The 15,303-nt window shown below is 48.5% G+C and overlaps 1 protein-coding gene across 1 annotated transcript in view; it reads right to left on the bottom strand.

Moving 5' to 3' along the window:
* The window catches only part of GALNT14 (polypeptide N-acetylgalactosaminyltransferase 14), a 103,889-nt gene that overhangs the window by 41,565 nt on the left and 47,021 nt on the right, over positions 1–15,303 (bottom strand). The window contains exon 3 of the mRNA XM_049834015.1: positions 2,387–2,485. Within this exon, the coding sequence (XP_049689972.1) occupies positions 2,387–2,485 (99 nt within the window). The remainder of the gene's footprint in view (positions 1–2,386; positions 2,486–15,303) is intronic.

The following is a 15,303-nucleotide window of genomic DNA, read 5'->3' as shown; positions in this document are numbered from 1 at the left end:
AAGTACTGCATCCAGGAGGAAAACAGTGAATCCTGATGCCAGGAGGCCACCTCCAAACCGCGGGGACCAGAAAACGGAGAGTGAGCTCAGGATCTCAGCCCAGGGAGAGGCAGGGGAGATGGGGACCCGAGGCTGTCATCTCGGTTCCTCGCCGCCCAGGCTCGCAACCAGGTAAGAAAGGCAGTAAAGCCAACTGATCAAGTCAAGCAAAGAAAAGAAGAGGAACAAGGAAGACAGTCTTTTTATAATGGGAAATCGGAAACTTCAGAGGACAGTATCCTAGAAGAAGAAGGAAAAATTTAAACTACCTGTATTTCTAACCTTGCCATCATTGCAATGAACAGTTCTCTAATGAAACCAGATATGGGGAACCCCGGCATAAGAGCCGTATCATGGGTCTAACATCTCTCATGTGACAACACCACTCATGATGATACCTGCCAGGACAGTCAAGTGCTGAGTTATGGGGAGAAATGAGATTAAAGTCCATCCCTGCACTTTACATGTTATAAGCATCCTATATCTCGGGGGCTAGAGGACTGCACTTGGTTTTCCCTTGCCATCTCTGTTACAATGGGTTCTGGGGGATGGTAAACCTATGCAAGGCACTGTAAAGATATAAGAGAAGGTCCAGGATTGAGGAAGCGGTACACAGCATCAAGTGTCAGTTATATGCACATGCAAAATCCACATACCCTAGAGAGAGAAAGCAGTGAGAGATTATTAAATGTGAAGCAAAGGAGATGGGATTGGGCATTGTCCTGGTTTCGGCTGGGATAGAGTTAATTTTCTTCCTAGTAGTTCGTATAGTGGAATATTTGGGATTTAGTAGAAGAGTGTTGATAACACACTGATGGTTTCAGTTGTTGCTAAGTAGCGTTTAGACTAAGTCAAAGATTTTTCAGCTTCTCATGCCCAGCCAGCAGGAAGGCTGGAGGGGCACGAGAAGTTGGGAGGGGGACACAGCCAGGACAGCTGACCCAAACTGGCCAAAGGGGTATTCCACACCATGTGATGTCATGCCCAGTATATAAACCGGGCTGCTCAGGAACTAACTGCCATCGGTCAGCAAGTGGTGAGCAACTGTATTGTGCATCACTTGTTTTGTATATTCCAATTCTTTTATTATTATTATTGTCATTTTATTATCATCATCATTATTATTACTTTCTTCCTTTCTGTCCTATTAAACTGTCTTTATCTCAACCCACGAGTTTTACTTCCCACCCACCCCCACCCCCCCTTCTCTCCCCCATCCCACTGGGTCGGGTCAGAGGGAGGGAGTGAGCAGGCTGCATTGTGCTTAGTTGCCATCTGGGGTTAAAGCACGACAGGCATGAAACCATAAAGCAAAGCAGGAATTCAATTTTAGGACTATCAAACTCACTTGTGGCACTGGATATGTTCACCTCAGGCTGCTGTTTTCAGAGAAGACCCCAGTGAGGACATGACAGTGAACAGGGCACAGCTGAAGCCTCCCCGCAACCAGCAACCCCAGTCTGACCAGTACCGATGATGGCAAGGGGTCCCTGAGCACACCAGGGTTCGACTGACAAGGCTTGCAGCAGGGCACGAACCTTCCCTATGTGGGCACGAGACACATCTGCAAAACACTTATTACTGGCACAGAGCTGAGCACACCCAAGCTCGCTACAGAGGAACCCACCAGCTGAGACCTGGAGATAGACCCCTCAACGGTCACTAAATCCTCCTACAAGAGAACTTGCAGATTCAAGGCACACATTGGGGTTAAACGCTGATTTCAAAAACCTGCAATGAAAATGAAGCCTTTAGTCTATCCCCTACAGCAAAACACAGCCAAGAACAAACCGACAAATGAAGGAATGGCCACATGCCCAGAGCGCTCCACCGTGTATCCAGAGGGGTACAGAAACCATCCTTGAAAATCTAGTCTGCATGTGCACCATTAGGGCTTCTCAATTAGCAAGCCTTTCTGGCACTCGACGGGTCACTGGAGGAGCTCAAACAGCAGTACTGGAGCAGGCATCGCAGAATCATAGCTGTCCCTAGAGGACTGGGACAAAATACAGCTGAGCACTGATACCCAGCTGGATATAAAGCCTCTTATCCCAGATTCTGTCTAATCTTCTGCCGCTCCCCCAAGAGTGCCCCGTGATAGACCCTGCAAAGGGAACACAGCTACTTACATTCCTGAGCATCCCACTGTAAAACCTACTTCTCAGAGACCAGCTTTCATGCTAATTTCTCCTGGTAATCATTTGAGACTGTAGTTGGTAGGTCCAGTCCCATTGCTGCAGTGAGTGCAAACAGATTCTGCCTTTATCCATGAAAATCTCTAGCCCACTCATCCTTTTTTAAGAGTATTTATATATAAGAGCATTTCCAGCAAACCAGGAGCTCTTACCTCCGAATCGTTCTTAGCAGGGTTGACCTGGCCTCATTGTGGAAGGTGATGATGACGCTGGTTGGCGGCAGGTCCTGGCGATAGTGCAAAGTCGTACACCTGGAGAGGGAGAAAGAGGCCGTTCAGGCACTGGAATTCAAAGTGGGAGCTCAATTCATTAACACAGGCAGCAGAGTCCATCAGTAGATGGTCCTCCAGCTGCTATTAAAAAAAAAAGGAAGAGTTTTGCTGTGTGAATGCTTTCTGAAGGAGTTCAGAAACTGCCAAGTAAGTCAGTGAGGATTAAAGCAGCAAAAAGACCTTAAACACCATTAACAGGAAGGGATGAGAAAGGAGGCACCCAGCTTGCAGCCCTTTTCTCTGACCATTGCTTCCCAACCAGCACACCCTCCTGGTGCTACCGGCCTCCCCCACCAACAGGCATTGGGAAGATAAAGGCCCTCCCTTTTGATACCAGTTAGGGCAATGCCAGCTTCAGCAAAGATGCTCCTCGCTGACGTCAGCATGATGGGATCAGACATGAGTCCTTCACGCCAAAGGTAAGGCACAGGCGAGGTGCTTGCAGAAGGTCAGCTGCAAGTCTTATGCTGCCTCGGTGGCTTTGTGAGCTTCACGGGGCTTTTGGTGTCATCCCACAAGTACTGGGTTATTGCGGTGAGGCTTTTTTCTTTCTTTAAGTGAGGCAGGGGCCCAAGGAGTCTCGCACCCACCCTGGCAGAGGTAAGAGCATTGCTGCAGCTCCAGCTCTGAGCCGCCTCACTCCCACCTCAGAAGGCAGAAATTTCCACCGGCCGGCTGCAAGGTAAGCCAAGTCCTGTTTCTAAATTGTTTCCTCATTCATTCTGCCTTAATGGCATAACCTGACTACAGGGAAGATTGGGATTTAACACTTTCCAAGCCACCCTGCAGAAGGTGAAAACCCACAACTGCAACCACAGCCCCTGCTGCCTCCTTCCCAGGAGGAAACATCCTAGACTCTGTAATTACTTTGACCTTTAGCTGATGAAATCTGTGGCTTTTATAGACCGACGCCAACATATTCCTAGCTCAGGAAATCCAGATATACCTCTTACATCCGTGCTGCCCTTTCCAGGTCCCTGTCAGTCCCTGTGATGGCCATAAGATGAAACACCGGTGGCAGAAGGGCACCCCGTGCCCAGCCTGAGGAACTCTCCATCACAGCCATCGTGTCCCTTCCCATCCACGTGCCACTCAACTGCTCGTGTCACTGCCCAGGTGCTACCACTACCATCCTCAAACGAAGCAGGAAAGAGGACTGAGCAACCACTCTTTCAACAAACCATCAGTTTGCTCCCCCAAAGCTCTGGACCACAGTATCTGCAAGGCAAAGTCAAAACAGATGGAAAAAATTAAGTTGGAGATGGGGAGGGGAAAGTAGGTAAGAGTAGCCAGATATTGCTGGTTTATGCTCTATCAGCACAGCACGTTGCACCTCAGAAATACCCAAATGCTTGAGATGCTCTTTTTAATGAGTTTTTTCATCTTTTCATTTTGAAATTGCATTTCTGATTATTTACAGAGTGAACTAAATGAAAGGGAAAAATGAGTGTGCAACAGGTGAAATAATTCCAGAGGTAAGGAAAAAAGGACATCTCGAGTGGGACAAAATATGTGCAAGCTCACACTAAATCAGTTGCTGCTTTCTCTCATTGTTTCACTCAAAACCTTTCTCAAATCCTGCCTCAACCTGGCCAAAGCAGATTTCCCATTACTACCTGGTTCTTTCAGCATAGTCATCAGAAATTCATCATTGAACCAATTCTAATTCTAGGTCCATCTTCAAAGGACGCCAAAGTTGCACAGCTACTCCGCATGCAGGAGAAAATTCAGTAACATTGCCCCATGCGACAACACCCTCATTCATCAAAGTTACGTCTCAGGGATGCTAAAAACAGAGGGTTTCTGAATTACTAAACAGCGCCGGGTCATGCCCTGAGCTGCTCGTCTGGGTCACTGTGGCCCCTTGCATCATCTAGTAACCATCTCCAACTGAGCTTTCCCAACCTGATACGATGAGAAAGAAGCTGCTGCTGCTCAGTGCCTTTTTTGCCACGCTCAGGCTCAGCTCTCGCTTGCTTTGCAGAGCTGCAGGGACAGACTATGACAATTGCTCTCCCTGTGCTATTTATACACCATTATCTCCTAACTGCTCCCAGATGCGTGTCCTTCCACCCACTTCCAGCGCGGCATCAGAAGGGATTCTGTGGAGTAAACAAGGGAAGCTATTTCTGGGAAAAAAATGAAAGAGGGTGAAAAAGACAAAGTCATCAATACTTTACTTATGTTATTACGATAGTTAAGGAGCTAATAAATAAAGCTGCAATGGATGCATGCTGTATCACCCACCAGTGTGTGCTGGGGATACGCACGCTGGCTGAGCCTGTCAGCGATGTGGTGAAGGCTCCTCGTGCATGACAACAACTTGCTTTTTAAAACTCCAGATGTCTGTGCACCAGATCAGCCTAACTAGACAATGTGCGTATGGGAAACACTGAAATGTCATATACGAGCACCTCCAGAGCTTGGTCGCTGGCTCTGCGACTCAATCCCAGTTCTGTCTAATGGGGCTCCTCGCATCCCAAAGACGGGACTGATGACTGTGCTGCTGCTATGGAGCAGGCAGGGACCCGGCAGCACCCCCAACCTCGCTTTGCCTCTGTGACCAGCACTGCCCCACAGGTGGGACTCATCTCCCCAAAATCAGCCTGCAAAGGGTTAGGCTGAGCTGCTGCACCTGCCAGGGCTCCTCCAGGGTCCCTATGTGGCCCTGACTCTGCCCTTGCCCAGGATTTTACACCTGGACGCTTCTTTCAGGAGCCCTCCCAAAGTTTCCTTCAGTTGGTCCCTTTTTTTTTATCCCCTTCCTCCCCCAGTGTAACTGCAGCTAAACATCCTGGCTCCCCAGAAGGCAGATTTCAGTTTAAGTTGTTGACTACAAGTGTTTTTTTGGCACTTGCTTGGGTAATAAAAACCACAGCTTGGAAAAGCATTAAATCCAGCACGTCCAGAATTATTTTGTGTGACAATTACATCTGGGGTAATTTCAATTTAATACCTCACTGCAAGTGAAAATTGCAGCATGCAGCCCTAAAATTGCTGTAATAATGAAAATAAACCCACTAAGAGCTGCCTGTGCTACCTCAGGCTGTCACTGGATAAACGTTTTGTGCTGCTTATGGTATTTCATAGGTCACCCAATTGCCAACATGAAAAAAAAACCCAACAACAACACCCACAACATTTTCAGGAAACCAATGAAAGTTTGAGGGTTGCTTTTCTTTTAGATTGTTCCAAAAAAAAAAAAAAAAGTTAAAAAAAAAAGTAATAACTGCATTGCTTATATTTGCAGTGTGTTGAAATTCACTGGCTAAAGTAATTTAAAGTTTCATGTTTTGAAACCTTGCTGCAGGACTGGGGAGCAATCTTAGCACAGCAAGTGCTAGCAGGAATGCTGCCAGGCTGAACTGCCTGCAATGTGGGCTGCCCACCAGCTCACAGCTTCTGGGGGGCCAAAAGAAAACAGAAGCTAGTCTGGCCTGCCCTAAACGCCCCAGAGAGAGCATCCAGCTGGAGAAACAATTATTATTTCCTCCTGCAAATCCAGAAGTCAAACTTTCATTTGATGGGAAATTTCACTTTTCTCTTTTAAGGTTATTTCCCGTTCCAATTTGAAATAATTTCAGAATCAGAAAGTTATGAAAGGGGCATTCTGGCTGCAGACACCTTAAGAATCACCCTTGGAAAATCCCAGCCTGGACTGGCCGCTCGCCGTACATCCTCCAGGGTGGAAGGAGCAGCACATCTCATCTCTGTTTTCCCAATATGCTGTTAACAGCTCAGGAATAAATTACAGCACACCCGTTTGCGGGGACAGGGAGCAGACAGCCAGAGCCCTTCACTCCTCGCAGGAATCACAAAGCCCTCCCACAAAGTCCCAAAGTTTGGACACTCAGTGTTCCTCACAGGCCCCCAAAGTCTCTCACTCTGAAGACTTTTTTCTTGGGTTGCTTCGACCGTTGTGCTCCTGGTGAGAAAAAAATGGTGTGAACAGAGATGGACCCTGTTCCTCAGCCCCTCCTGGTCCACCCCTGGGCTCATCCAGAGTGTGTTTGCTCCCTGACATCTGCCATCATGCGCCCACAGAGCTGCGCCACGTCTCTGAAACCCACCTCTCAGGCTCACCCTCTCCTGCGTCTCATTAACTTCCCTCAAGAGATGATTATCCTCATCCTGCTCCCCCAGCTTCCCCTGCCAGCCTTCTGTTCATTCCTTTTTTTCTGCTTTGATGGCCATCACTTGCCAACAACTCTGCTTTGAATTTTTAACGTTTTCCATGAAGTCCAAACTCTCCCTTAACACAGCTCACCACTTCCAAAGCGCTCTCTGCATATTTATTTTGAACAGCCAGCTGCATCATTCAGAGCTGCACCACCTTTCAACTCCCTCCTGGCTCCTCCCTTCTCCTTGGAAACACGTGGGAGAGCAGTCTCGTCACCACACATCTAAACCACAAGTATTTGGGTTTGTCTCCACACTGTGCACTCGCAGGGCTCTCCCTCTCACATTGACCCAGAGGACAGGGACCTGCCATCAGAAACAGTATGGGTTCACACCACCACTGATGGACAAACCTGGGAGCACTTTGGGTTTCAGATGACTTTCCTTGAGTCTGACTAGCTCTCCAAGTTTGATGGCTGTCTTGAGTGGACACGTGCAAGAGTCATGTCACAACACTGCAACTACCACGAGCTGCATGTTATAGACTTGGACGCTCCACCAGAAGCAAAGAACTTGGTGAAGAAAGGGGAAAACCATAAAAAGTCCTTTTAGCTCACAGAAAAAAGTGAACTAAATTACACACATCTCCACAGCAACTTCGAGGGAGAGTTAGTACTAACATCAAGGCTCTCAGCTCACACCCATGCTGGAAGAAGCGATCTTGCCAGCCTGGTGCACACCTCTGAAGGGACTCAGCCAGCCAGGACTGGAGCAAGCCTCTGCTCCAGCCTGGCCTTGGGCTGGACCAAGTCATCCATGCCTGGGAGAAGCCTCTACAGATTTGCTCAGGCTACACACCAGTCAGTCAACAACGACCTCCCGGGGACCTTGCTGTCACCCCACACCCAGCTGGAGAGACAGAGCGGCAGGGAAAGTGGAGGAGAAAGACCAGAGATGCTGAAAACATGTCTATACCTTACCAAAGGGACAGGAGCTAGCCTGCTTCTGGAAATGGGTGGCGGTCCAGGAAAGAAAAACAAGGAGAGCTTTCTTTTACCATTTTTCTTTCTTCTCATGAAAACCAGCTCAGCCCTCTCTGGTTTGAGCTGTTTCACCTAACTATCGCAGCTGGGTGTCCTTGGTGTAGTCACTGCAATTCCTCCCTCCAGGACCCCAGAAGAAACTGGAGCAAGTCTTGACAACCAACCAGGTGTGAAAAATTACTCCTTCAGAGGAAAACAAAAATTATTGCCCTAGGGAGTGAGGAAGCTGCCCATCATAGGCAAGCAAACAGCCACCGGTGGGAAGGAAGAGATTAGAGCCCCAACTGCCTTGCTCTGGCCAGCAGCGAACATGCGCGGGCTCCGCACGCCTGCAGGGATGGCACGACACGCGGGCACCTTGGTCATACCTCTCAGGACAACCTCTCAGGGTGGCACAGACCCCCGCCAGTGGGAAACCATTGTGCCTAAACCCTATCTTCAAGCTGAAGCAAAATTACAGTCGAGTTCCATGAAAATACTCTAAAACTAGGGACCCTGGACATGTTGCAATTTAGAGCTATATAGCAATGTATGTGCCAACTCGTATGGAAACTAATGAGTTCATAGAGCTTACTGCTGGACAGGACCGTGCACTGTCTCACCTGACCTCTGAGTAATATGGTCTCTGGCATTTTTCCCAGTTATCTGTACATTTCTCAGTTATCCATGCATTAAGCCCAGTGACTTGTGTCTGACTGCAGAGTACCTTTCAAAAAATCATTACTTCGTGCCCTCCAGAGATGGAAAATCCAAGAAGCACCATTCACGTTACAGACAGTGCATCAGTCTCATACGACAGTGTAAGTGGGATAGGACAATTCAGTATACGCATGACCAAAGCACATAGAGGGGTCTGTGGCCTTTTTCATGACATTCAGCTCCCATCACCACCCTCAGTCCTTCTTGGCTCTCCCCAAGCCATCCTTCCTGCACGTTACCTCAAAATATTTTGTCACTCAGCTTTGGGAGACCTTCAAAATCCTACTTTGTCTTCCCAAGATATGTCAGCATCTCCTCTCCTTTTATGGGTACGCTTTGCACGCCCTCAGTCAGGATGAGGCTCCCAAATGGAGGGCTGACCACGGTCTGCCTTGCTGCACATCTCCAGCAACACCACGCTCTGCGCGCACTGGCTACAGACCCTCTTGCATCCATCCTGGTCCTGCAGGTCCACCTCAAGCTGGCCATGACAGTGGGTAGGTTGGTGCTACCGAAATACCAAAAGGCCTAGAGCGAAGAGAGGCTGAAAAACCAGCTGGAAGGCAGAGGACTCTGGAGAGCAACTGTGCCAAAAGGAAAGAGGGGGCAAGGAGTCAGATGTCAGCTGGGGATGCCACGTGATTGCAGGGAACGCCAGCTCAAGTTAGGCTTGCCAAAGTGAAAAAACACCCTTGAGAAAGGTCGGTAGGATTTCTCTGTGCTGGGCTGGCATGCACCTCAGGTTTGCATTCCCAAAAAGGGACTGAAAACTCCCCAGGGTGGCATGCAACAGCCTCAGTAGCTGCTGAGGCTGGGACAAACAGGGGCGATCCAGAGAGAGGAATCCCCGGTTGAGTAGGCAACTTGGGGGTGGGCAAGCGCTTAGGCGAGGGTGAGGAGGCACATCTGCAACAAATATTCAATGGTGGTTAGCATCACAGCTGACAAGGAATTATTTAGCAGGCTTTAACTAGACGTAATTGGATAAAACTGTAAGGAACACCATCGGGAAAACACTGCCAGGGCACTGAATCAGTTCTGGCTGCAGATTAGACTCCCAGAGGAACCTGTCCAAGTCCCCACCTCTCCCCTCCCCAACACACGCCACCGCAAAAAATACTAGAAAAATGGACAAAAAGAGAAGAACGCTCCGGAGGGCAGAAGATGCTGCCACTGATGAAAGAAGTCTTCGCAGCCTCCGTGCTCTGAAGTCGATGTGCTACCATGCATGTGATGGTTACAGCTAGTGCAGCAGCTCCAAGCCTTGGCAGGGGACGACCGCACACGCTGCCCACCAGGGCAGGGACCTGCAAACGGGAACCCTGGTTCAACTCAACTGCGGCCTGACCTGAGGTCAGCCTTCTTGGGTTGACCAAGAAGGACATTTTTCTACACAGCTTCTGGAAATTGAAACAGTGCTATATTTGGCTAGTGCACAACTAGTGTTTTCTCTAACTCACTGCCTCTTTCAGTCTCTTTCTTTCTTTCTTTTCCCTGCAAGATAGATATCTAAAAAATTAATCAAACGGCTAAATTTGAAGAAAGGGGGAAATGCAAGAAGGCAAAAATAACCTTCCGTGCACACGACGTGCTGCTGCCTGCGAACCTCAAAACTGATGAGATGATGCATTTATAATTTATTAAAAATTCACTGGATTTTTGTCTTTGGAAAAGGGGAGGGAAAAAAAAAGAGAACCTACTAAAAAGGAAGGAGAGAATAGCACGGCTGCATTTAAAAACAAGTTAAACCAGATTGTGTGTCTTGATTTTCAAAGCAGTTCATGAATAATTCAGACTTCTAGGGCCCTCCACACAGACTCAGGGTCTGTCTTGCTTCTTGACTCCCCCCACCCATCCTTCTTCAGACCTGAAGCAAAAAGAAAAAAGGAGCTAACAAAACTGAAAAAAATCCTAAACAACAAAAAAAGAAACTTCTTTGTTTTCAGTAGAATTTTAAATTGTGGCCAAATTTCTGATGCCAGTTTTACTGGAATACCAGAGCTGACATCAAAGGTTTTCATCTGGTGAAAGTAAAAGCAAAATCTGGCACCTTGCACCTTCCTGGAAAGCCACCAATCCTTTAATAAAGATCTTTAGAAGCCAGGACAACCTGAAATTACATTTCAGAGGGTCAGAACCACAGATGTAAAGATTCATTAGGGAGGATGCTTTCTGACCAGAGCTTCCTGGCACCATGTGGCAGAGAAAGTCCTCATCCCCACAACTCCTCCTTAGTCAAAAATGGAGAAGCGCAAACCCAACTCCACTCTGTGATAGGTCAAAAACACTTTAAGCATGCAGAGATCTGCAGTGCTTACAGCAAAAATCCACCCATACGGCCCTGAAACATTGCCTGTGATTGTCCTTTTGCTACAGTTGATGGAGTAGGACTTTAAGGTGCTGGGTAGCTGAAAAAACAAACAAGAGTATGATGGAAGAAACTGTCTCATGGCCTTAATTATCAACAGTAGTGAGCCTCAGAGAATTAGTTCCATGGCTTACTAATACTCGACTTCGATTTCAGCCTACGCAAACATACTGGGTCAATAGAAATACCAAGACAAGCAGGAAAGTTAAACAAACAACTTCATTCTGTCCGAATTACTTGGAACAAGTTATCAAAGTAATCGATGGCACGTAATAACTAGAAGACAAGTGGTCAATACTTTATAGCAGCCAAAGGCAGAGGATGGCTCTAGCAGAGAGTGATCAATGGCACCCTAGGAATGTTGAAGCACTTGGTGATGAAGTGATGTCCATCATGAAGTCATCACTGGGCCCTGGTAGAGTTCAGGTGGGCGCTGCATCACTCCCTGTGAAGGACACCGAGACAAGCGAGGCTTTCTCTTCCCCATAAAACCCCCAGGAACCTCTCTCTCCATTGCAGAGAAGGAGGCACATGGAGTTTAAAGAAGAGACCCCATGCCTCCATGGATTGACTGGTGTTGGCACACCTTCCCTGAGGGCCACGGCTGGGGCTGCGGTTGATGCTGGTCTATCAGAGACCCCCCCATCCCTCCCTCCAGCAGAAAGAAGCCCTCTCCCCAGTACAGCGACAGCCATGGCGATACCACATCCTCACACCAGTGGTTGCTGCAGCCGCCGACACACGTTGCGGCATCACTTCCACTCCAGCACATCATTTGTTCCAGAGGAGCCCAATGTGTACTTTTCATCTGATACTCAAAATCACTTGCTTTTAAATACAGCCTGTCATTTTTAGATGACTAGAAGTGTCAAAAACATTTGAGATCTAAATGAATTTTTTTTCCTTTTCAGGATGAGAAAAACAGATCCTTTTGGCTTTAAGTTTTCCTGTATTTTTACTTTGAGATTCACAGAGAGCTTTGCTTTTGGTTTATCCTGAAATTGCTGTCTCCTGGCTTTTCTTTTTCTCAAATAACCGAAGAACCAAAACACGGTTATTCGCTCAGCTCTACTGAGTCCTGTCCACCCGCATAATCTCCAAATTCAGGCTCCAGAGATGTGGCACTGACAACACGGACATAACCCAGGTGTGGGCATCAGAGCAGATCCCACCACCCACTCCATCTCTGTTTCCAGCTTCAGCCTCTCAAACGAAAGCAGCAGTGCCTGTGTCCAGACATCGCTCACCTTGAAATGGAGCGGTTCGTCCTCAGGGCCCAGTGACTGGCAGGTCACTGTCTTTTATTAAATTCCCAGCTCTCCTCCTCCCCGTTCCCCATCATGACAGGGACACGCAGAAAGATCATGCTGCCACAGACAGATATCTGGGGAATGAGCTTTTATCTCCGGGTGAATGTGTCGCAAAAGTAGAGCTAATTAACTGGGGCTCTGTTTTTGAAAAAGGTTAATATTTTATCACATGTCTTCTGTCTTGAGGAATAATTAGCCCTGGCAGTACTAGCTCTGCCGTTTCCCAAGGGACTGAGTGAGAAACTGGAGGCTGGAGAGAGACACGTGGTATTGATGGATAGACAGCATCTCAACTCTGGGCTAACAGTACATCTATCTAACCAGTGGTTACTTCTCCACACAAACTAACCTGCCGTAGAATATTAACAGAGGCAAAACCCTGCTCCAAAGGCTGTACGTGTTCTCCTTGTCCTATTCTTTGTCCTCAGGTACAGGGGATGCTTTAAACCAAGGCACTGTAACTCCGCTAGGAGCCTCACAGCTCCGGCACCGGAGCACCAGTCCAAGCCCCTTGTCCCCAGGCACCACCAGCTCTGAGGCAGCCTCTTCCCTCATCGCTCCCATGTCCCAATCTACACAACGAGAGGGAAAACCCAAGGGCTCTCCTAACTCTTCCATCCCAATGACAAACCCGTTCTCATGGGGGGAACCGACTGCTGAAGCAAATTCCCACGGGGACTGGGGAGAAGAAGGTCCCCCCAGTGCCTGCACGGCAGTGCTCATCGGGGGGTACAGCGCACAACATCTCTCCATGAGGCTGCTAAGAACAGGGCTGAGACGCAAGCAGGGTAAATGGAGGAATTGGAAAAGGACGAGGGAAAGGGTCATTTCAGATCGACCCAGAACTATTTTGTGCATGCATTTGTCTTGGCAAAATGCAATGGACGGGTGGGTGGGGAATTTCCAGAGTGAAATCAAAACTGTCTCATGGGGAAACAAAACCAAAATAACTTAGGTGAAGGAAATCTATCACATGGAGCGGGGGGGGGGGGGGGGGGGGGGGGAGAAACTGTTTTCAGCTTTTTTTCTCTCCGAAACAGCAATTTTTGGCAAGCAAAACATTAGACCAACCAAAATAAAAGTGTTTTCAAGGGAAGGGACAGCTGGGATGGAGGCTGTGCCTGCTCCTGAGTGAGCTCCTCAGACGCTTCTCAGGAGGATGCCTATCCCATGCGGATGCTCTTCCTGCCCAGGGAGGCACTGTGGGGCTGAAACAAGGGACAACTTGCAGAAACAAAACACAGCAGCAGGAAATTTAATATCATACCATGGTGTTTGCTGGAACAGTCCAGAGTCACCCCCACTACCAGGACCCAGGCTCTGAGACATCGAGGTCCTACGAGCTCCCCCAGTACCCGCACTACCGATCCTTTTTGCCCTGAAGACACCTTTTAGCCAAGAACACAGCTCAGGAATCATTTCTGCTCACTGTGCAGACAAGTGCCATAACTCACACTCCTAGCACAGCTCTTTCAGATATAACTAGCTTTGCCCTCCAGAAAAAAATGAGTAACGCAGCCACTTAACTGACACATCCTCCTGCATTCAAAACACCCGCCTATACATTTCCATCAGTTCCTCATACAGTCTAGCTCACTCCTCAACTCCTTCCCAAGAGTTGCCCTCATCATTCTCACTCAAGAAAAAGAAAAGGAGCGGGGAGGAATAGCACTGCAAATCTACTGCTGCAAAATAAGCACTGTCACATTTGCCATTTCCCTACAGCATCCATGATCGAGACACAACGGACGCTGCTCCTGAAGAAACACCAGCCTCCCCCTACCCCTGCCCCAGCATCCCTTCCCAGTACCATTTTTAATTAAAGCCCCTCAGCCTGCCTTTTCTCTAGGGGCAGCCCCTCAACATTCAAAACCACGGCATCTCATAGCACTTCATATCCTGCCCCGTGGTGACAGCGAACATCCAGCGCCAGAGCCCGGGATTCCGGGGCACAATTTGCAACCTGGGATCAGTTGAGCTGTGGTCCGAAAACCCGAGCAGAGCCACTGCACTGCCAGGGTGAGGAAGACATAACACCTCCGAAACCGACGGGGTGGCAGTCCTTTTGCTGTGATGCGGTTAGCCTGGTGGTAATGATAACAACCCTCTGTCTCTGCCAAGAAGGCGATGTTGACTGACCTGACCCACCACCTCCAGCTCCAGGGAGTGATTAGGCAGGGCTTGGAGGGCAGAGTGGCATCACGGGCTGCCTCGGACATCACAGCAAAGTCTGGGGTTGGGATCTCGGCACTTGGAAGCCTCTCTCCTCTCCAGGAAGGTCTGCACAAGTCATGCAGGGCAGTTCGGATGTCGGTGAGGTCCAGGACAAGCACTGGGAGAGACAACATGGACTGTGGCAGAAGCACTGTCACATCTGAGGAGGGAAGAACGGGCTATTCGGGACAAGTGGATATTGGGATGATGATCTGGCCATCGGTGTTGGCCAAGGATAGTCCCCAGCTCAGACACGGGCAGCCATCTCAGGGGAGAAGCAACTTCTCTCAGTGCTCAAGCCCACCATAATCCCACGTCATGCAGACCCTTCTCATCAACTCTTCCTTCCCCCCACCCCATTAAAAAAAAAAAAAAAAAGTTTCAAAAGAGGACATTACATACAAAGGTATTTGCAAAAGATCATTGCATTCATCAACTTTTGACTCCTGAAGCCACCAGCCCCTGTCTCAGAAGCCACCAGATCTAGCTGGCCTGCTCCTCAAGCCCTCCACCTCCTGGCAAGCTGCCCCACAGGCCACCAGACAACAAACATGGGGCAGCAAATATCACAGACACTGTCGCATGTCAGGGTGGCCACAGCCATTCCCAGTATGAGGACTTGGACACGCACCAGCCATTTCCCAGGACCATGCATTTCCAGCCCAGTTCGCAGCCAGTAAGTCCCTAGAGAGACCTGTCACGTTTCTTGCATGAGCTCTCTAGAAGCAATAGGTGCAGCTATCGAAAAGAGGCACCTTACTGACTTCTTACCAGGTGTCCCCACATCTATGCAAGATGCCAGCTCCAGCAGAAGCAGGAGAACACGAAACACTGGGGGTTTTTTCACCACTAAAATGTTCCAATGAATATTTTTCTCCACTTTCAGGCAACATCATGGAGTGGGGACTACATGTGATTTTTGTCTCTGACCGAGTTTTCTCAAGCCTTAGGAAAGAGAAAAGTTTAGGAGTTCAGTTCCAGCTTGAAATGAGGAGTCAGGGTCACTTTTTTTTTTCCCCCCCCGATTTTTTCCACAGTGTTCTC

This window comes from Accipiter gentilis, chromosome 30 (genome assembly GCF_929443795.1).
Source record: "Accipiter gentilis chromosome 30, bAccGen1.1, whole genome shotgun sequence".
NCBI classification, from domain to species: domain Eukaryota; kingdom Metazoa; phylum Chordata; class Aves; order Accipitriformes; family Accipitridae; genus Astur; species Astur gentilis.
Note: the sequence above shows the minus strand (reverse complement) of the source record. Positions and strands in the feature narration are given on the sequence as shown.